Source organism: Ursus americanus, chromosome 1 (genome assembly GCF_024610735.1).
Source record: "Ursus americanus isolate L20-20 chromosome 1, mUrsAme1.1.p, whole genome shotgun sequence".
In the NCBI taxonomy this organism is placed as follows: domain Eukaryota; kingdom Metazoa; phylum Chordata; class Mammalia; order Carnivora; family Ursidae; genus Ursus; species Ursus americanus.
Genome location: NC_142127.1, coordinates 39,824,795 through 39,845,797, shown reverse-complemented (window position 1 = coordinate 39,845,797; position 21,003 = coordinate 39,824,795). Strand labels below are relative to the sequence as shown.

The following is a 21,003-nucleotide window of genomic DNA, read 5'->3' as shown; positions in this document are numbered from 1 at the left end:
CAAACTGATGTGTCTAATTTGCTTCTCCCCAAAACTGTAAGGGAGATACTGTCTCTTTTCCCTTTTTACAGTTAAACAGATTTAAGTGAAGATTGCTAAACTAGCAAGTGGTAGAGTTATCTTTTGAACGGGGCAATTTCTGTCGAAAGCTCGTGCCTGTCCGCTCCTCCATATGGTGGACAGCCATGGGCTTTCAGCAGAAATGGTGGTTTATAGGTGAGAGATGGAGATGGAGTGCATTTCGAGGGCTGTGCTGTTTTGCATTGAAGAGCGAGGAAGAGGTGTGGGGAAGACACAAGAATCAACCGCTGAAGTTTCAAGGGAAGTTATGTCGTCAGGGGGAAGTCCTCCTCAGCAGCTTGAATCGCTCTAAATGCATTTTGGTACCATCTTGGGTTTTATTAATATATGCTCACTCGAGAAAACAATCATTCCTAAGCCTTCTTAGGTCAAGAGGCTGTAATTTTCGTGTACTTTATAGCAAGGTTTCTTTCTTTCTCTTTTTTATAGCAGAGCTTTATATATGTATAATAGGTTATAGATATATCTACTGTATCGATATCTGTATATTATATCTATTATATATAATATGTATATCCATATATATATGTATAGGGAGGGAGGAGACAAAGCTGGGGGAGGCAGGCAGAGAGGGAGGGAGGGAAGGGAAGAGAGAGAGTGAGAGAAGGAGTGCACATGAGCATAAGAGCGCTGAAGTTCAATGCTTATCTTTTCTGGGTTCCTGTAACCACTCTCTGTTTCATTCTTTATAACAACACCTTTCAGATAAGGGTGGGAGAGTGTGTCCTCATCATCTCTGACTCCGAATGGTGCAGAGTAAGACACAGTGACTGATGGGAGTCTGTTGCATTCTTCAGGTGTGCTGGACCTAAAAAGAGCTGCCTTTCGGAGTAGCCAGGTCCCTAAGGACTTGCCGAGCTCTCCGAGGACGCCTTTCAGCGTAGTAAGTAGTGGAGAGTACTTGGCCGACCTTGGCCGTAGTTTCAGCAGCAGAGGACTTTATGATGAAAAGACACTAGGTTGACCTGATTTAGGGCATTAATACAGTCCTTAAAAAATATAGTGCGAGCTCTTGGAAAATAGATGAGAGTAGGAAAAACTCAGAGGGGGTGGCCCATAAACTGTGATTTCAACAGAGTAAACAGGGAGGGATGAATGTGGTTTGGGTGATGGAAAAACAGAGGCTGTTTCCTGGCAAAACTCAGAGCCAGAACAGAGTGAGTTCTCGGGCAGCCAAAACAGAACAGTGATTGGAAGAGAGGGAAAGGGGGTAAAGAGGTAGAAGTGGAGTGCTTTACAAGTGATATGCACAGATTTTCATTTGATGTGGAGATTTTAGGAAGCAGAATGATAGGACCTAAGAGGTCGTGAAGAAGATATTTGGAAGCAATGTACGTAACAATTTGGAATTAATAAGGACCTGCCGGAGGGAGAAAGAGAAGACATTCCAGCAATTCTAGCTTGAGGAAACTAATAGATAATAGATACGGACAAAGGAGAGAGTCAGTAAGAACCAAAGAAATGCTGCTGATTTAGAAATCATGTATTTTCACTGTTAAGTGTAGAAATTGGCCGAGTCCTGTTTGATCAATTGGATTTGTGGCATTTTCTAACAGAAGCACATTACCTTTTTACTATCTAGACTGTCATCTTGTATCTCAACTTTTCGAATGTTTGGGTTGTTTGCTTTTTTTTTTTTTTAAGGAGAGATTCATAGAGGAAAGGGTAAAATGGGCAGATAAAGTAGTTATTTAAAAGAAAACTTATAACCAACTATGTAGTCCTTTCTAGGTGTTGGAGCACCAAGAATCCATTTGCCTTGGTTTCTGGATCCTCTGAAAATTAACCCCACAAGGATTTTAGTACATATCATCTAAAAATACTTTGGTTGTGGAAATTTTCAAACATACATCACAGTACAAAGATGAGCTTCAGCAATTCTCAACAAGTCCATTTTTATTTACTAATAGAACTTCTAAAACTATTGTGTGACAGAATGGAATGAACTACATGATTTTCCATTACAAGGGCTTGTACACCTACTTTAAAAAAATTTGGTAATCATCAAATACTTAAATTATGATTTTTTTAAATAAAGGGGAAGGAGATATAGAGACAGGAGTAAAAGTTTTCTACAGTGATTTGCGATATTTTGTAGCCTGATATACTTAATGATGTTCATGGTAAATAGCTTAAATTAATTCTAAGGCTTCTTAAAAGAGCCCCTAAAATAGGATATATTTTCAAATCACTCAAGAGATCATGAATTACAGATCCTGGAATGATATTCTCTAATACTGAAGAAGTTTGGCTAATAAATTAGAATTTATAATTTGTCATTGAATTAACATGTCTCAAAATTATTAAGCTTGTTTGACTCTTATGGAATAATAATATCTCTTCAAATGGGACTTGCCTGAATTTTAAAGACATTATTCATTCATTCATTCATTCATTCATTCATACATTCATTAAGCAATATTTGAATGCCTAATATGTTCCAGGCCCTGAGTTAGGTGCTTGGGATATATTAATAGTTTGATGTGTTAATAATTCCTATAAGGTAATTTTCATTGTGATATCAATTACAGTTTTCTCTTATTACAAGGGAAACATTATAGATAAATGAAATTTATAGATAATCTCCAAGCCTTTGGAGACTAGGGTTGTTCCAGACTGTGGGTTGGTTCAACCTATTGTCAGTTGATGGACTGACCAGTTTGTTTCACTTTTTCATATTGGCTTTGTCTTCACACCAACAGTGAAAAGACTAAAAGGAAAGCTGCATGAGGAAGAAGGAGGAAATACAAGGGGCTAGTCACATCCTGAACAAATATGAAGTATCAGATAGTAGCATCTACTAATATCCTCGCTCCAAGTAAACCATTTGTGTTTTTTCTCTATAATGGGGTCACCTTATCTGCTAAGTTATTGTTTTTGATTCACTTTATAATTTCATATCAATTTTAAGGATTGTGATAACCATTTTAAATGTATGTCTTTTATATCTGACTTCCCTGATTCATGTAAATGTTGCTTTTGCAATCTGAAGCTGGAGGAAGACTGAGAACTGGCATTCCAGGTCCTGCAAAAAGATGGAAATCTGTTTGTAAGTCTTGTAGGTTTGAATCGATGCCGTGAGCGAAAACGGTACCAAGGCCTGATCTTTGAAATGTGTGTGTATGTCTGTGTGCATGCATCCGTGTGACTAAAACCTGATAAGGATGTAACAGTACAGAACGAATGTTCTCAAGTTCTCTTTGCAACTGACAACTTTATTTTTGTTTTTTGTTTTTTTTTTTAAAGATTTTATTTATTTATTTGACAGAGATAGAGACAGCCAGCAAGAGAGGGAACACAAGCAAGGGGAGTGGGAGAGGAAGAAGCAGGCTCATAGCGGAGGAGCCTGATGTGGGGCTCGATCCCATAACGCCGGGATCACGCCCTGAGCCGAAGGCAGACGCCTAACCGCTATGCCACCCAGGCGCCCCAGCAACTGACAACTTTAAAGCTCTAATAGCAAGAAGTGTGGAATGCAGAAGTCCGATAAATATTTATAGATTTAGGCTCCTCTCCCTTTGCCCTTTCGTATTACATAAATGCACTGTATAAAACACTGTGGGTGTAATCTGATCTGATTGTGGGGAGATGGCTGAGGAGGGAAGTAGACTGTTCAGCTTGCTCCTTTGTGATGGATGCCTTTGTGAGATGAGGGTAAAGTGTCTCCTTCTGACTTGTGGAGACTATCCCCACTCGTCCTAAGACACACGGTCAGATCTCCTTGGAAAAACTCAGTCTGTGAGTCATTTACTTGTAACCTCTTAGTAGCTCTGTGTTCTTAGGAAGGTTAAGAATGAGTGTTTGAAAAAATATATTTCTCCAGCCTCGGCTATGAATAAAAAGAACATGTGTGTGCATTATGCATGGTATCCATGCACCTGTGTGCCATCTATACAGAGTCTAAGACTCACCTTTTTCACATTTCAACATCTCTGAAATAAGAATCCATCGTATGATTTATGATGTCTGATAATTACTGTTGTCCATTTTTTTCAACTGTTAGTATCTCAGTAATTGTCAAGCATCTCATCATCAGCGGCATTTTAGATTGCATGATATACAGCTTATATCCAAATATTTATGGGACACTGATCTCAGAGAGATAAGTAGGACATTGCTCTTTTCCCCAAAAAGTAAAGCAAGAAGATTTATTCTGACAGTAACAGTTTAGGTCAAGAGAAGCCATCTGGTTGTGGACTCCTATTTCCTTAATGAGGCCCACACAAATGCAAAATGCGTCGTTTATTACAACCCCTCTTGTGATCCCAAGTGATCTAAAAATTAGAATGAAAACTCCTCAAGTTTCCTATAATCTATGAAGCTTATTCTTTAGGATTTGATCACTCCATTTCTTAGATTCTGCTCTTTCTGACTTCAGACAGTGATCATTGCAGCTTCTTGTATGTGTGTGTGTGTATCCGAAGGCTGGCTCGCCTCATCCATTCACGACTGTAACAAAACGTATTCTATACAGGACAGTGGATTAAGCAACTCATCGGAGATTTACAGACTTTTTAAGCAATCTTATAAGATTGTTAAGGCTCAAAATAAGATGATTCTTCCCTCACTTTTATGGGTAAGGTAGTGTGGAATACAGAGAGAAAGCCCTATACAATCTATAGAAGACATAGACTAGTTCTGGAGTTGGACTGTGATACATAGGTTTAGATCTGGCGACCATTTAACATAGAACTTTGTAATAGATACAGCTAAATATGGATAGATAAAATGAATTTATTTTTGGTCAGGGAGTCCGAGGAGAGACAGTAGCATTCCTTCCATTATTGCAATACTTATTGAATGATTATTATATGCCAGACACAGGGCCTGACCCTTAATAATTCTTTCCAACCCTGAGATTCCGTATTTCCGGGCTTCATGACCTTGGGCACGTTGTTTAATCTATCTGAGGCTGTCTCACCTGTTCAAAAGAAGTGGAGAATGCCTGCCCTGCCTCCTTCCCTGAGACTTCAATATGGTTATGTACCCTAAGAATTTAACAGGATTTTAAGACTTAATAATCCTTTAGTTGAAACATTATATATTTGCCATTAGATGAAACATTAGGTAGGAAGCTGAAAGGAGGGTGGTTCTGGGAGGATCCATTTAATATCTTGTCAGCATTCTGGGAGTGTTCTTTATAGTTTGGAATTAGGAATTGCTGATGTCATGATCAGTCATATTGTCCTGACAACATCAGAATTTCCTCATTCGCCTTGTCTTCACTTGGGGAGTATCAGTTTGCGACAGGTTTGTCATCTGTTTGCCCCATGCGTTCAGTGTATTAGATAACCCAGAACTAGTCATTCTTAAGGACACTTAGGGTGGGGAATTTTTATACGCTCTGTATGTAGCCCATTCCAGGGCTTTTAACTAAATATTCTGATGTTGGAAAATTTGCCATTGTACATACTCAGCTGAATAGAAATTCATTTCTAATTTTTTATTCTCTTGTTTGAACCTTTACATTTATAATTCAGTGGAGAATGAAAAGCGTCTCAGCATCCCATTTACTTAAAGGACATCATTAATTGTCCTATCACCCTCCTGTTCAAATGAAATGGACATCGTTTAATGGTTATCGTAGCAATGGAAGAGAAAGGAAACTGTTTCATTGGGGTTTTTTTCTCCTTTGTTTTTAAATGCTTTTAAAACCTCATTTGTGCTATGGATCCCAGGTTTTGGGTAACCATTGGTTATGTCCCCCAGATGTTTAGGGAAGTCTTAGGATAACCCTTGTCAGTCTGAGCTTACAGGAAGGTTTTATGTATCCCACATACAGTTGTTCTCTCTGTACTCTCGAAGTTGTCGTCCCAGCAGTTGATTTTTACTCATGGGAAGGAGATGGTCATTCCAGGTTCGAATTTTGTTTTTCATGATTTCGAGATTTTTTGGGGGGGAGGGGGCTCTAGTTTTCTACAAATTCTGTTGAAACCCTAAGTCCTTTCTGTCTCTTCCCAAGTAACAAGAGACAGATGTGATTGCTCTTCCCACAGCACAGCAGCCCCTCCCTTGCTCACCTCAGCCCTTTTCTTTCCTCACACACAGTAGATGATTATGTTACTTCCATCTCTTTAGGGAAACTGTAATTTCAAAGATCATCTCATATCTTCCATAATTTGTACATTTTACTCTAATTCATGGACAAGTCATTGAATTATCTTGAAGAATTCTGAAAATAAGCACTTGTTTTCTTATAGGCTTGCTAGAGGAATAGAGAACAACAGCTCCAATACTAGATTTCCACAGTCAGGGAAGATAGAGGATTGAGGCATCCATCCAGGTAATTTAGGAAAACAGTAATCCACAATAAATGAGAAGCGGAGCTCTTTGTCCTGGTTTTCCAAGTAGTTGACTCTTTTTTATTTTGTTTTAGAATTTGATGTAAATTCAATGTAGTAAAAATAAAGACAAAAATCTTGAATTTTTAATTCATATAGCCTTCCCCGTCCCAGATTTTTTCTTTTTTTTGAAAAGAGTAAGAACCCACATAGCTATTTTTATAGAAAAACTTTGGAAAAGAAATTTAACTTACAGAGAACCGTGATTCCAGAAATATGAGTAAGCTTTGAATTTTACTAACTATTCTTTTTAAGATTTTATTTATTTATTTGCTAGAGCGCATGCGTGCACACAAGCAGGGGGAGAGGCAGACAGAGGGAGAGGAACAAGCAGGCTCCCCGCAGAGCAGAGAGCCCGATGCGGTGCTGTATCTCAGGACCCTGGGATCATGACCTGAGCCCAAGGCAGATGCTTAACCGACTGAGCCACCCAGGTGCCCCTTATAACTATTCTGTAAGAGCAGGGCGATCACTAATTTATGAACAGAATATATCCGAAAGTTTTTTAGTGTAAATGATTTGCATCAGATTTGGAAGATGTTCGCCATAGAGAGAAATGTCCTAGATAGTGATTAAGATTTTAGTTGACCTATAAGCATCTATGAATCCCACAATGAAACGAATCACTAATGTGGTCTGCTACTACTTTCAAGGGAAAATATGTTTTCAGTTCCATTGCAGGTTTCTGGAACTACCTTCCACCTAATCACTATCCCAGCTTCTAGAAGGTAGTTCTTTTTGCATCTCTCCCAACGCCATCCTACCAAATATCCCAGAAAATAAAACTGGTTCAAGAGAGGAGTTATATCTTAGTAACCATCAGTTAAAAGAGATTTAGGAGCTAGGTTCGGTGAGAATAGATATCTGTACTATTAACTGTATATTCTAATATTGGAAAGCTTGCCTTCGTATTCAACTGAATGAAAATTCAGTGTTATTCCGTATCCCTTTTTAAGTGACTTGCCTAAGGTCAGTCACATAGATGGTAACTGAGGAAGATACACACTTAGTCTTTAGCTCTTAAGTTTTCCCCTGTGGGGTTTGGACTTGATCCTTAGCTAAGAATTACAAAGACCATTATGAGTCTTATTGGAGACAGGGGACTTTGGATTCAGAGACACCTGAGTTCAAACCCCAGTTCCATCATGTATTGGATCTGTGGATTTGGGAAAGTTCCTTAAACCTCCAAGCTTGAGTACTTCAGTTTTCTCTTCAGTAAAGCGGGGTAAGCGTTCTTGCCTCGTGATTGTATGTCTGTGAGAGAGACAGGGAGACAGGGCAAGGGACATGCTGAGAGTGCCTGGAATATAATAGTTCCTCAATAAATGACAGCTATTATTTATTAGTCCATGCAGAGAAGCAGTAGTAGGGCAAAGCCTGTTCTGTTTGGTTCCCCAGAATAGATTTAAGAATCATTGGCTTATTGCTTGTGGTCAGACTCTTCAGAATACGGCTATGTTTATGTCGTTCTGTATGCGTTCTAGGATTTTAGCTATGGAGCTGTAGTTTTATTATAGTGGCTTCATTTTTATACAGACATGATTTTATGTGTGTCTTGGGAGGCCTTAAGTCTAGAATAAGGATCGTAGATTTTTTAAAAAGCAAAATAGTAAATAATAGAAAATATTGCTGCTACTTTAGAAATTGGGTACTTTATCAACTCTATTTTGTACCAGGAAAGAACAGAAATTTAAAGAATCTGCTGACCTCATATTTTTTCTTTCTTTCTTTTTTTTTCTCTCTCTCTTTTTCTGGGAGCCAGAGGCTTTGTGAGCTTTTAAACATAGAGATACTCAAATGTAAACAATTTTTTCGTGTGAACAGCTTATACTGACCAATACCACGTGATTATATTTTATTCATGAAAGATTGTAATTTGAAATAATGTCGGGTGAATTTTTCCTTGAGTCCTTTCTGTTTTTAATGTGATCCAGATTAAAAAAAAAAACAAAGATGCCTGAAATGCTTTAGCAGTGATGGAGGGATGGAACCTACTACAGATCTGTTCTTTTGTTGATAGAGATGTTCTATTCTTTCTTATCTCATTGGACATCTTCTCTGCCTCCATTTTTTTTTCTTCTTTCAAAGCTTAACTTCCTCACCATACTTTCTTTGTAGTAATTTCATTCAAAGGCTCCTCTCTTCTGTGGGGCTCAGTAATGTGTGGGTTGGAATGAGGGGGTTCCCTAGCCTTTTGACTTTTTGTCATCTGCTCCCTTCTGGGAGTTCATCGATTAGCCGTGATTTCAGCAGCTATCACCCCAAATCCACACGCTGTCTCATACAAGCCCTCTATCTCGAGGTCTGTTTTTCTGGTCATCTGCATAGTGCTTCTTTCTAAATGTCTGTCAAACAAAACATGTATACATCTGAGCTTCCTCCACCCATGTTGTATATCCTGTATTGATCTTTCCCTCTGGCAGACTCCTGTAGCACATACTTGTCTAGACCACTTGGCTGGGACTTATCACTTAATGCCTTGCATTATTAGTGTATAGTAACTCGGGTACTGTAGGGGTTACAGTAGTCACCTATGAATTGGAGCATTATTTATAAGGCTTTGTGGGGAGATGGCATTACAGAGTTAAAGGAGCACAGGATAAAGTCTTTTAACCCTATCCGGGCCTCAGTTTTAGCACTTGCTTGCTACTTACTAGCGATGGGTAGGTCAGTCAAGTCCTCCTTTTTTCCCTGTCCTCTGTAAATGGAGCCTAATCACCCTTCCCACTTCATAGGATTGTTGCCAATGATTTATAAATGAAAGTCACATTTTCAGATTGTTTTTTAGGACAAATGTCTCCTAAATTCAGATTCTCAAATTCCAGGTCTACAAATGCTTGGAGGTCGTGTGGGTCTCCTCTCCTCTGCAGAGATGGGCTCAGTCCTTATTAGTCTCCTTTGCAGACTCTTCCTGCCTTACAGAGTGTGATCTCTGGTGCTGCCCACGGTCTTCCCATTCACACCGAAATGCTCCCGGTCCAACGCATAACTACTTTAAAGGAAATGGGACAAAAACAAATCCGGGAGAAAAACTTCAGGGCACCTAGGCTATTGAAATAGACTTTTTGCCACACTTTTTTTTTTTTAACCTCTGAAAGTTAAGTCTGTGGTGTACACAGACTTAGAAAGCTCTTTTTACTTGTCAATTCCATCTATACCCTCGCTCCTGCTCTTTGATGGTCAGCCAGACGTCCTAGGCTTCAGTTATGTATACAGTACACCCACTTAAATCTACAAACCACTGCTATAAAACCTGGAAAAACAATAATAACAGCTGCCATTTATTGGGTTTGGCACTTTGTTGGTATACTGTATGCATACTTAAGACAGTCTGTGAGGAGTCTGGGACTCGGAGAGGTGAACTCACTTGCCCCAAACCATGTGGCTAGTAAGTGAGAAGCTGAAATGTGGAGCCAGATCTGTTCGGCTATTTAAATTTTGTTCTTCGGATTGTGAAATCCAGATTCGCTTAAGCCATCTGAAGAAGAGGGGGGTGTGGGGTTAAGTATACACATGGAGGGGCTGTTGGAAGCCAAAGCAGCTCTAGGGACTGCTGCTCCCTTCACCATCTCACGGCCAAGTGCTCGCCCGCTCCTGGCGTCTGCTTTATTCTCTGCTTGCTGCCAGGCAGCTTCCTGTTTACTCATAGTTTCTGCTGCTTCATAACCTTGGCTTGCATATGGTTTTGGCTTTTTGTGGCCTCAACTCTACCCCCTGGCACTGTTGCAGTTTCTGCCCCTTTCCTAACTAGTTCAGCTCTTGGAGTTTTCTGAATCAGATTCCCAAGGGTGAGAATCTGATTGGCTCTGTTCATTTTTTTATCCGAACCATGTCATAACCATGTCATAGGTCACCGGCCTGTCTCTGGATTGGCTGCTCTTGGGTCAGATTCCCATAACTTTACCCACCAGCTGAGCTGGGGGTGGAGGGTGTTGTAGGACTGCCCGGACAGCAAAGTCTCAGTTTCCCTTTCAGGAGAAGGAGCATTTACAGGACAGATTCCAAAGCCCTTACTCTTCCCATGATAACTTGCAGTTTCTCTGGAATGTTTCCTTGCTTTGTCTGTCTTAAAACATATTTGTTTCAAAGGTCAATAAACTTTCCCAAATGAATCTCCCTAGGCTCTATCCCTGTAATCATTTACAACTAAGACTTGTGAATATCTATAACTGATTATATATACACACACATGATTTCATATTTCTGTTATTTCTCTTAGGTTGGAATCACTTGGGCTTTAGTGACTTCATTACATTTTATAGTCTTTGAGGCTATCTTCTCCTTTCTTTATAATGCGTTACTTAGTTAAGAGTATAGTACCTCCCTAAGTCTGAAACTTTTGAACCCTGGCTGGTAGACGTTGTTTTTAAAAATATATGCCTTTGTGTTCTCTCCTTGTATATCATTCATCATTACAGGACACTAAATTTTTCTGATATTTAGAAATCTTTTTTATTCTTAAAAAGAGTCTTTTTAATATTATTTATATTTAATAAGAATACTAATGTATTCTTAGTAAACTTAGTATAAAATATTGTTAGTATATTTTATTATTCTAACTTAAATTTTGTTATCACTTGAAATTTGCCTTATCCCTGTAAAACTATTTCAGGGTATCAAATCACGTCTTAGCATTCTAGAATAGCACAACATCAAAAGTATTGTGAACTTAGAGCAGAGCCATAGAAAAATTAATCTCTGCTGTTCTTTGTGGTTTAGATTGTGGTTTCCTAAGAGACCAATCATGACAACTGAGGTTGTACATGGAATTTTTTCCATAGATGATAGGTCTGAACTTCTGGGGTCCTGGGCATTAAGTTCTCAGGAAAAGGTGCCTGTAACTTGAACAGTTCTACCTAACACCTTTTATTTTATACCTGTGGTTGATAACTTGCAGTAAAACATCCTAGTGACAGGAGACAGCAAACTGACAGCTGAAACAATTGTAAACCCACGGAGTAGTAGGAAATAGTTCTAGCATATATGTCATATTAACATGCAACTGAATGTTAGTTGTGCTGTGTTTATTTAAATCACTTTAAAGGACAGATATGTTTCTGTGAATTTTATCTAGCAAGTTCTTTCTTGTCCACGGTGTACCTAGTACTGTGCCTGGAATAAGTTCCTTTGTTGCTTTTTGTTTTTAGTGGAAAGAGTAAGGAATTACATATATGTATATTTTGTGTGTACAGTTGTTAATTAAATGAGACTTGCTAGTTCTCATCACTTTTGCTGGAGAATGTTGGGAGCATCTTGGAATATGGAGGTGGAATATGGTAGCTAAGTCACCAGCAGGTTATCTAAGGTGAATATTTTCAGTTCCTTGCTGCCGGAAAGACCTTTGAAGAGCCACACCTTTTTTTTGTTTGTTTGTTTATTTATTTATTTAGTAATCTCTACACGCAACATGGGGCTCAAACTCAGAACCCTGAGATCAAATAGCCACAGCTTCACTAGAAGACCCTAGCAGACACTTTGATTTCCTTATGGCAGCCAGAAGTTGAGTGCCTTCACTTCTTAGAGGAGTTAGGATTTTTCATTATCATGGCAGATGGCTCTTTCCAAGGTGTTAGAGGCCAGAGGCCAGGGGAAGAACTTTGTAATACCGCTGTGATACTACCCTGTAATACAGCTGAACAGGCCAACATGAAAGATGGCAAGCCTACCAGACCCTGTGGGGTCTGCCTGCAGGACTTGCTGTAGAGGCCTTCTGGAATGCACAGGTTCTAGGCTTCATACACCAACCTGAAAGTGATCAAGAAAGGGGGCGTCTTGAGCGCCTTAGGTGATTTCAACTGGGAAACAAAGGAAACTACCTCCTCCCTTTGTCTCCTTTTTGCAGTTTCTGTGCCCCTTCAATAGAACACATTCGGTGGCATCTATTATTTAACGTATAGAAGGATTACACTATTCCAGTTTAAGGGAAGGCTTATCAAACCAATGGCCGTAAGTGATTTTCGCTATTTGATATTGTCTTCTTGAAGGTAAGCCAGTAAACTCTGGCATGGGAACGAAGTACAGAACTTTACCGTGCATGCTTGGCGGTGAGAGGGTGGGGAGTGAAGACCTGTTTTCCATGCTAAAATTTAAGCGTTGTGATTTGGGGGAACTCGGATTTGCAGAGGTTTGATGGAAGGCTGGTTTGTTGGTTGAAGTAGGAGTGATTGCTCGAACCCTTTTGGGGGAGACTGGGGGTGGGGGTGGTGGGTAGTTTGGAAGGATGAAAGAAGAGAGAAGACCCGGGACTGGTTCAGTTACTATCCAGGTGTCAGAGTGCTCCCCGAAGCCATACCCTTAAAAGGGGCTTCGAGCAGGGGTGCAAAGCTACCGCTGGTGCTTAGGCAAAGAGCCGAGGGGAAAAAAAGAAAAGGGGAGGGGGGGTGGCTACTCCAAGGAATGTGCGGCACGCGGGGAGCCAGACCCAACCATTGCACGGAGCGGGGGCGCCGGTGGCTCCCCGGGCGGCGCGGCCCCGGCCCCGGCCCCAAGCCCGGGAGGGAGCGAGCGGGGGCCGATCGGCTGGCGGGGCTGCGGGCGCGGCGCCCAGAGGGCGGGCGGGGAGGCGCGGGTGGGCCTGGGCGCGGCGCGAGGCGGTGCGCGGCCGCCTCCCCGCCCCCGGCCGGCGCGCTCTCGGGGCGGTGGTTGAGGCCGCGGTAGGTGGGGACGCGGCGGCGCTGCTCCTCCGCTGCCGCCGGGAGAGTCCGCGGCGCCGCCAGCTCCGCGCGCGAACTCCCGTCCATGGCACGCAGGGCGGCGGCCGCCCGAGCTGCCCGAGTCTCGCCCGCCGCCGCCGCCGTCGCGCCGCACTTTTAGGCGAGTCCGGAGGTCGGGGGCGGAGGAGAAGTCAGCCCCGAGCTGTAGCCCCCGCCGGCCGCCGCCGCGCGGCGAGAGGGAGTTCCCAGAGCGCCGCGGCCCGGGCCGGCCCCTCCTGCGCCCTCCCCCTCGCGGCGAGGCTGCCCCGCGCCCGCGCCCGCCGCCCGCGCCCGCCGCGATGATCTTCCCCAGCAGCAGCGGCAACCCCGGGGGCAGCAGCAACTGCAGGACGCCCTATCGCAAGCAGGTGAGGCGGCGGCCGGGATGCCGCGCCGAGGCCGGCCGCCCAGCTTTACAAAGGGCGCCAGCGCTCGGCCGGACACCGCTCCCCTCCACGGAGGGACCGGACTGGGCGGTGACCTTGTTTCCGAAGGAGGCGGCCCGCGGGGACGGCTCGGGCCGGTGACCTTAGCAGGGGAGATGCCCTCGTCTCCGCCGACCGCGCCGGGTGGGACGTGGAGGAAGGGGAAGGGGCGGAGAGGCGGCGAGAGCGCAGCGCGCCGGGCCAGGGGCTTCTCCCAGCTCTGCAACAAGTTTGGGTTTTTTTCCCCCCCTGAAACCTTTGTGTGTAGAAGAGTACGATAATAAGTCGTAACATCGGCTTGCAACAATCTTCACTGGGAACCTGAAAGAACCTGCCTGATTCATAGCAAACCCGGAAGACCAATATGTGTGTGTGTGTGTGTGTGTGTGTGTGTGTGTGTGTGTGTGTGTTAGCGCGCTTCCCTCCCCCCCATATATATATTTAAAAAAGACGAAACAGGAACTTCTGTCACTTTCTCAAGGTTTTCAGTTTTCAGAAGCACAGGGAAATCCTGTGACATCCTAGTTGCAGAGATACTTGGATAAGCCTGAGTCATACACATGCCTTTTCCTATTTTAATACCGTTTCATACATTTTTTAACAGATTGAACTCCAAAGGCACTTTAGTGGTTAGATCGAAATCCCCTGCCGGGAAAAGGAGTGGAGCTGGGAGCTTATAGTTTCGGCCTTTTGTTTTGTTTTTCATCTTTGTTTTTAAAAGAAGGTTACTGAAGCCATGTTGTGATAAATCTCCCAGAGCCTTTCATCAGCAGCAATAACAAAACCTAGCTTTAAATTATGTAAAAAATGTGCAGGTCTGTTTAGAAAAGGTTAAACTGATTTAGAGGTCAGCGGCAAGATGCTTGTTGAGAAAACAAAAACACGATTGCAGATATTTTTCTTCCATAATAAATCTCTTGTCTACATCCTTAGCCACGGAGACAAATCAATTAAGTTATTATCCCAATAATGATACAAGCGAACTCTATCCTTCCATGCAGACTGTGGCTCTGTTAAGATCATGACAGATGACAGGGATGCCTGGTGGCTTTCCTAAAGACATTCACAGGATTATTGATTATATGTAGTCCTTTTTGTTCTCAAAGTCATTTGGTGGGAGGTATGTCTTAGCATAAATATATCTGAAAGTAGGGTTAATTTGGTCAAACACTGTTGGTGTTAAAAAAGTATTGTTTTCTGGTCTTTGGTTCTTTCACTTGTTAGCTTTCCCTTGAAAAGGCAGTAAACACCCTGGTCTGGGTGCCCTTGCTGTCCAAGTCAATGCAACTTTTACCTGGCTTAAGAAAAGCTTTTTTTATGAAAAAAAAAAAAAATCTGCATTTCTGACTTGTCTGAAGTATATGCTAAAATTGTCTGGATTCAGAACCAGTCATCTCTAAACTCACTTCATGTGGCCTCATTTAAAATAAATACCCTCAGATCCAGCACACTTACATCAACTTCATCAATGATGCCAATTTACAAGAAATATTCTTCTCCTGAACCCTCCTCTTCCACCCACCTCTCTCTACCTGAAAAGATGGCTAATTATGTAAAGGCCTTGTGTATTCATTTATTTGTTGTCAAAACCCGGCGGGGTGTTAGCTCTGAAATGGGGAAAAGGCTCTGAGGGCAAGGCCCTTTTGCTGTGAGGGGCTGGGGGTTTTGTGTGTGGAGGGGGACAGCCTGCTGGTCTGGAGCACGCTGATAAGATGCTCTTCTTTTCAGTGGGCTCTCCTTAGATTCAGAGACTAAAAGGGCTGACTGAATCAGAAAAACAAACAGACTTTCTTTTTTCTATAGGCAAAGAAAGAAATGAATGTGTAGGCATTATACAGACACAAGACCCCGGGTACCAGTGGTATTTGAGTCAAAGGCTTCTTTTGTTAGTATTTAGCCATTCACTGGGAAAGCACACTTCCAGCGTGGGGACCTGGTTACCGGGAGTGACTTTGTGATCTCATCCTGGCTTAGTCTAAACGGGAAGTCTAATTAATGCTTTTCGTAAGATTCTGTGATGTTAAGCTTGCACCTTTCAGTTTGTATTAATTTGTCCATTTCGATGAAAGACTAGGTAAATTTTAGGTGTATGGCGTGGTTTAATTTTAATCTACAAATATATAAGCAGCTCTGAGAGCTGATTTCAGGTAATTTGGTTGAGGAAAAAAAAAATTGAATGTGAGGGATACCTAAAAATCACCTTTGGAAAAAGATAGGAGATTCACAGTTTTTTAGACATCTGTATTAGTAGTAGCTAACCATCCCCGAGCACCTTACTGCCTGCTGGTCGATGTTCTGAATGCTTAAGTGGATTAACTAATTTCAGTCATCTTGACAGTCCGATGAGACAGGTAATACTATCTCCTGTACAGTTGAGAAAACTGAGGCATAGATGAGGTAACGTGTCCAGTCAGTACAACCCCAAGTGCAGAGCCGGGATTTGGACCCTGGCAGTCAAGCTCATAAAACCATCGCATTGCCAGTGCCTGCTTCCGTGCACATCTCAAGAGAAACTCACAGAGCTCATCCGCATCACTGCCCATTGCCTTTCTCATCTCGAAAGTCCACTTGAGGGAGTCCTCCTTTTTTATTTTTTATTTTTTTTTGAGGGGGAGGGTGGAGGTTGTGGGGTTGAAAGTGAAGGATGAAGTAGATGGATGAAATGGATGATGGGTTCGTGATATTTGAAAGACAAAGTATTGCTTCAGTGAGTGACTGTGGAATCTCTTTTTTAAACCTTTATATTTTACATGTATAGGAGTCAGCCAGTTTTCAGTTAAAGCAGAGGGGGGTGGTGCTCGTCCCCCTCCTGCCCCATGTAGTATTCGAGGGCATCAAAGAGCACTGATCTCCGGCATCATCTCGGATAAACAGGATTTTCCTGCCTCACAGGCCTATGAGCACATTAGAAATACACCTGCTTGGCTCAGGTTAAAGTGAGACACTTTTGCGTGAAGTGATAACCCAGCAGGCAGTATCTAGACAAAGATGGTCTGTTCAGGCCTCAGTGGAGAAGTGTGCACACCCTATTATTGTTGACTGTGACTTTCAGATACGTGGTACTCCTTAAGCGTATCGAGTCTGTATGAAAATGCCCCTACCACCAAAACAAGAACCATTTATTAGTACTTCTGTACTACGAACATATGTTATTGTGTTTCAGAGGGGAAAAAAATGCTGTATGGGAAAGGCTTTACGTACAGAAAACAAATATTTCCATTTTGCTTTGAATTCTTTTATTAGCCGCTTCTCTCTCCAGATTTTCTGACTTCCATTTTAGAACTGCTCTCTCTGGGTAGTTGACTCAGTTATGTCATAGAATTTGGTTTTTACAAATTGTGGCATGTAGCAATTCCTTTCTTGCTATATGCCCTCGTGGTTTCCAACGGGGCCTTTGAGGTAGAGGAGTGAATGCAAGAATTTTCGTGTGTGTGTGTGTGTGTGTGTGTGTGTGTGTGTGTATCTTTCTTTACAAATGATATTGCCAGCTAATAGCTGTACTTGTTAAATGTTGCTAACTTTTGATGAGTGAAGTACTTATCTCCCCAGTTTAAGTAGATTTACATAGTTTGCCACTTTCTTGAAGATTAACTGGGTGTAGCTGCACGTGAAGACGCCAACAGTGATTCAGTGTTTGGCCTTGTTGGAGGATGACATAGAAAGCTGTTGATTAATCCTCTTCAAGCACTTTCTGTTCACAGCAATCGATGTGTAGTAGATTGGGGTTTTGTTAAGTTTGAAGATTAAAGTTGTGCATAGAAATATTTAAATGAACACTGTCTAAGCTACTCCCAATTTGTTGCTTTTAGAAGAAGGTAAATATACTCAGGCCACCGAGACTGGCAGTTGAAGGGAAGGTAGCAGAAAACTAAATTGGTATGCATAAGTAAGGTCTTATCCTTTTTTCACGTAGGCTATCTCAGTGTGTTGGTGATTCAGTAGTATTTATGAATCAAGGAGCTGTGCTTTAAATATGTATCCATAGCTATTTGAAAAGTACAGAATTCTGCATCTGTGATTACCCCCTTTTTCTGCTGGGTACCCCTTTTGGCGGCTCACTGCATTTTCTGTAGTTCAGATTTTGAACACATTTCTTCTTTTTGTTCTTTCTTCCGTTTAGGGACTGATGTCAGCTGGGCTCACCACATATTGGCAATACTTTTCAAACCCATTCTTGGTGGTAGGGCGTGAGTGTGTGTGTGGGGGGGGGGGGGGAGTCTGCCTTGCCCAGGTTTCTGAGAATATCTTTCCAAAGCACTCCACCAAAAATAAGTATTTATAGATATATAGATGATATTCCCTCCCAACCTCAATTATATTTTATCTTCACAACATCCATATAAAGGAGGGAAGGGTCAGGAATTTTGAGGCCGTGAATGTATTAAATGGCCTAGTTGGCGAAAGCTAGGTCTCTGACATCAAGGGCTGGGTCTGCTACCAGGAAAAAGAGAAGGAAGCCCAGCTAAGAACAGCTGGAGGGAGCCCCACTACACTTCCCTTTCCTTGGCCTCCCAAAGACATGTGGCACACAGAGTGTCCCAGATTTCAGCTTTGGAAAGTGTAGCTCTGTAATTTATTAGCGCTTTTTGTTTGTTTCATAGGCCTTTAGGGTTGTCAGGTAACATCCAGGACGCCAAGTTAAATTTGAATTTCCAATAAGTAATGAATAATTTCTTATATCTGTATGTCCCATATATTGCGTGGTTCTGTGTATTTTTATTTGCTCAGTCCAGCAAGCCCGTCTCCCAGGAACCTGATTCGCTTTTTAAAACTAGTTATTAAAAAATCATCATTACAAACCATATTTTTCCTTTTTTCCACTAACATTTTGTCTCTTAGCATATACTTTGAACCCTGATGATAATGCAGATTTCACACTGTCACTTATTTAATGGTCCCTCAACCTAATGGGAAGACCCTGGCTTAATTTCTGGCTCTACCATTTGCATGCTTTTCACTTAACCCGTCGAAGCCTCGGTTTCTGTTAAGGAAAGGTAGTGGTGCCCACTCCACAGTGTTGTTGCCGTCAGTCCTTCCGAGGTGCTGTTATTATTCGTGTCCCCACAGAGCAAGTAACAGCAGGTGGTCCTGGGAGGCTCAGTGTGATCCTGGGAGACCCTGACACAGCCTGTAAGAATGGACTGTGTTTAGAAAGTGGGAACAGCCTCCAGATGGGTCAGGACCTGGAGCTTGAAGAGGAGACTCCACCACTGGAAGGGGAGAGAGAAAGAACCAAAAAGTAGAAAAGTGCATTCCACTGTATTTTAAAACAATTATTCGTGTATCATGCTCTTATTAGCAGAGATTGCCTTCTCTTTGGCGGAGAGAAAGCCTTTCAGTCCTCTCTATTTTATGCAAAGATATGATTGGAGAAGGAAAAACAGAGCCTTGACGACTCTTATCAATAAGCATTTCTACCCTTCAATTTGCTTGAAAACAGCTATGATTATTAGTATATGCATGATGATTTCCTGAATTCTTTCCTTTGTCTTGTTTGTATATTTGGTTTTCAAAGACGCCGTCTTTGCATTACTCAGAAAAAAAAATAAACTTTTTTTTTTTTTTTTTGTCCTTGGACATCTGTAGGTGTTTGGTGGGTGTTTGTTTTTAATCTCGCATCTGTAGAGAATGCTTTACTTAACACATTCTAAAAGCTTAGTAAATCTTAAAATAGGATAGGCGGACCATGAGGAAAGGAAGCAAGCTTTTTCTGGAGTAAAGACAGGTGAAAAAATTAAGTGGAACAAACTGAATTCTGTGTTCAAGAAGTGAATCAATATAGCTCTTGTTATTTAGCACGTATTACGTGGCAGCAGTGACAGCCAAACTTGGTGTGAGACAGAGTGCTCCCCTAATAAATAGAATTGTATTTTGGTTCCACTTTGCTGATTTAAACATATGGAATTTCAAAACAATAAAGTGTAAACTAGGGAGGATTATATTCAAATTTGTTAATTGTGCATACACTACAGTCTCAAAATTGCGTTAAAAAAAAGGACTGGAGGAAAATTGCCAAAATATTAACAAATATTTTCCTCTGTTGGTAGGTAGAATCACGAGTGACTGACTTATTTTTAGGGATTGTTTACATTTTTTTCAAACTTCTAGTCTTTCTTTCTTCTCACAATAAACATATAAGTTCTTCGGTTGTCAAGGAAAAAAGTGAAAAAAATTTTAGAAAATCATATTATTTTAATGTCTAAAAATTGTGAACATCCAAGAAATTCATGTCATTGAGAATTTCAGCCTTCGGCACTTAGGTGCTACTTGGTTCTGCGCCTGCGCTTTGAGATGGCCTTTCCTAGTCTTCATCAATTTCTGTTCTTCTTTTTACTGCAAACTCTTAATACCATCTTTTTTGAAGTCACCTATTACTGATGGCTAGTTTTTGTATTTAGGAACTTAGTATTTTCCTATTTTATAGAGACCACAGAGGCCGTCTATGTTTTGATGCTTAGAACTGTTTTTAAGACATTTTTGGGACACCAGTTTATCTACATGAGTCAGTAAGGGGAAGATGTAGCTATCTATATGGAATTGCATATTCTAGATGACTTTTCAAGAAAGCGGCTCTCCTAAATCCTGAGGCATCGACCACTATCGTCTCTGTTTTCATTTAACTTACAGCTGCACTTAAATACAGCTGTTTTGTGGACAGATAAATTCCCCCCGTGTTTCATTTCCACATTAAATGTGAAAAACCGACCCTGTTCTACTACTTATGTCAGAATCCTTTGGCTTTATTATGAATGCTCCGACTATCTTCATCACACACTTCCTTTTTAGCGTTAGCTTTTAGAAAGGGCAGCAGAGTGGGAGGGGTGGCTTCTTTCCAGGCGGCTTTAATTTATAATGGAACATGAGGTTTCTGTAAGAAAGACACCGTACAGATAATGTCAGCATTTCAGAGGCTGTTGTTGCTGTGTAACCCAGGGGGATTTTCAGTGCATCAGGGGAGTTTTAGCTGTGTACGGACCGTGGAGGCTGCAAGGCTTCCGAGTGAGAGGAGGAGAGAGCCTGAGGGAGGAAGGAAGAGGTGGGGGCTGAGAGAGAGAGAGAAAGGAAAGCAGTGCTGCCTCGTCGCGTTCTTACTGTGTTAGCTGATGCGTCACTTGACAACATCTGTTGAAGTCTCATTGTTTCGGTACTGTGTATGTAGGTTGGACGCAGATATGTGGCTTCATGTTGTGCCTTATCTCAGGTTATTACACTGCATTTTTTTCTTCGTGTCATTCCCATCACCTAGACTTTCCTTTCAGCTCTGTTCCAAGACCAGATCTGTCTCTCCCTCCCCCTCAGGGAACTGCCTAAAAGTGGCCCCTTTGGAAGACCATTTATGATCAAACCAGTCCCACCTAGTGAAAGACTCTAGAAATGACTTTGTCTTTACTTTCTCTCTCTGTATTCTCAGTTTTATAGGTCACATGCATTAGACCAATTCCAAAGGAGTGGATATGTTCTTTT

The 21,003-nt window shown here is 41.7% G+C and overlaps 1 protein-coding gene across 6 annotated transcripts in view; it reads left to right on the top strand.

Moving 5' to 3' along the window:
- The window catches only part of RBMS1 (RNA binding motif single stranded interacting protein 1), a 210,092-nt gene that overhangs the window by 65,145 nt on the left and 123,944 nt on the right, over window positions 1–21,003 (top strand). For 2 of the 6 annotated variants that reach the window (XM_045780940.2, XM_045780930.2), the window contains exon 1: window positions 13,265–13,482. The exons of the other annotated variants lie outside the window; for them this stretch is intronic. In XM_045780940.2, the coding sequence (XP_045636896.1) occupies window positions 13,414–13,482 (69 nt within the window). In that variant the 5' untranslated portion in view covers window positions 13,265–13,413. Of the gene's footprint in view, window positions 1–13,264; window positions 13,483–21,003 lie in introns of those variants that run through there. 6 annotated transcript variants of the gene reach the window in all.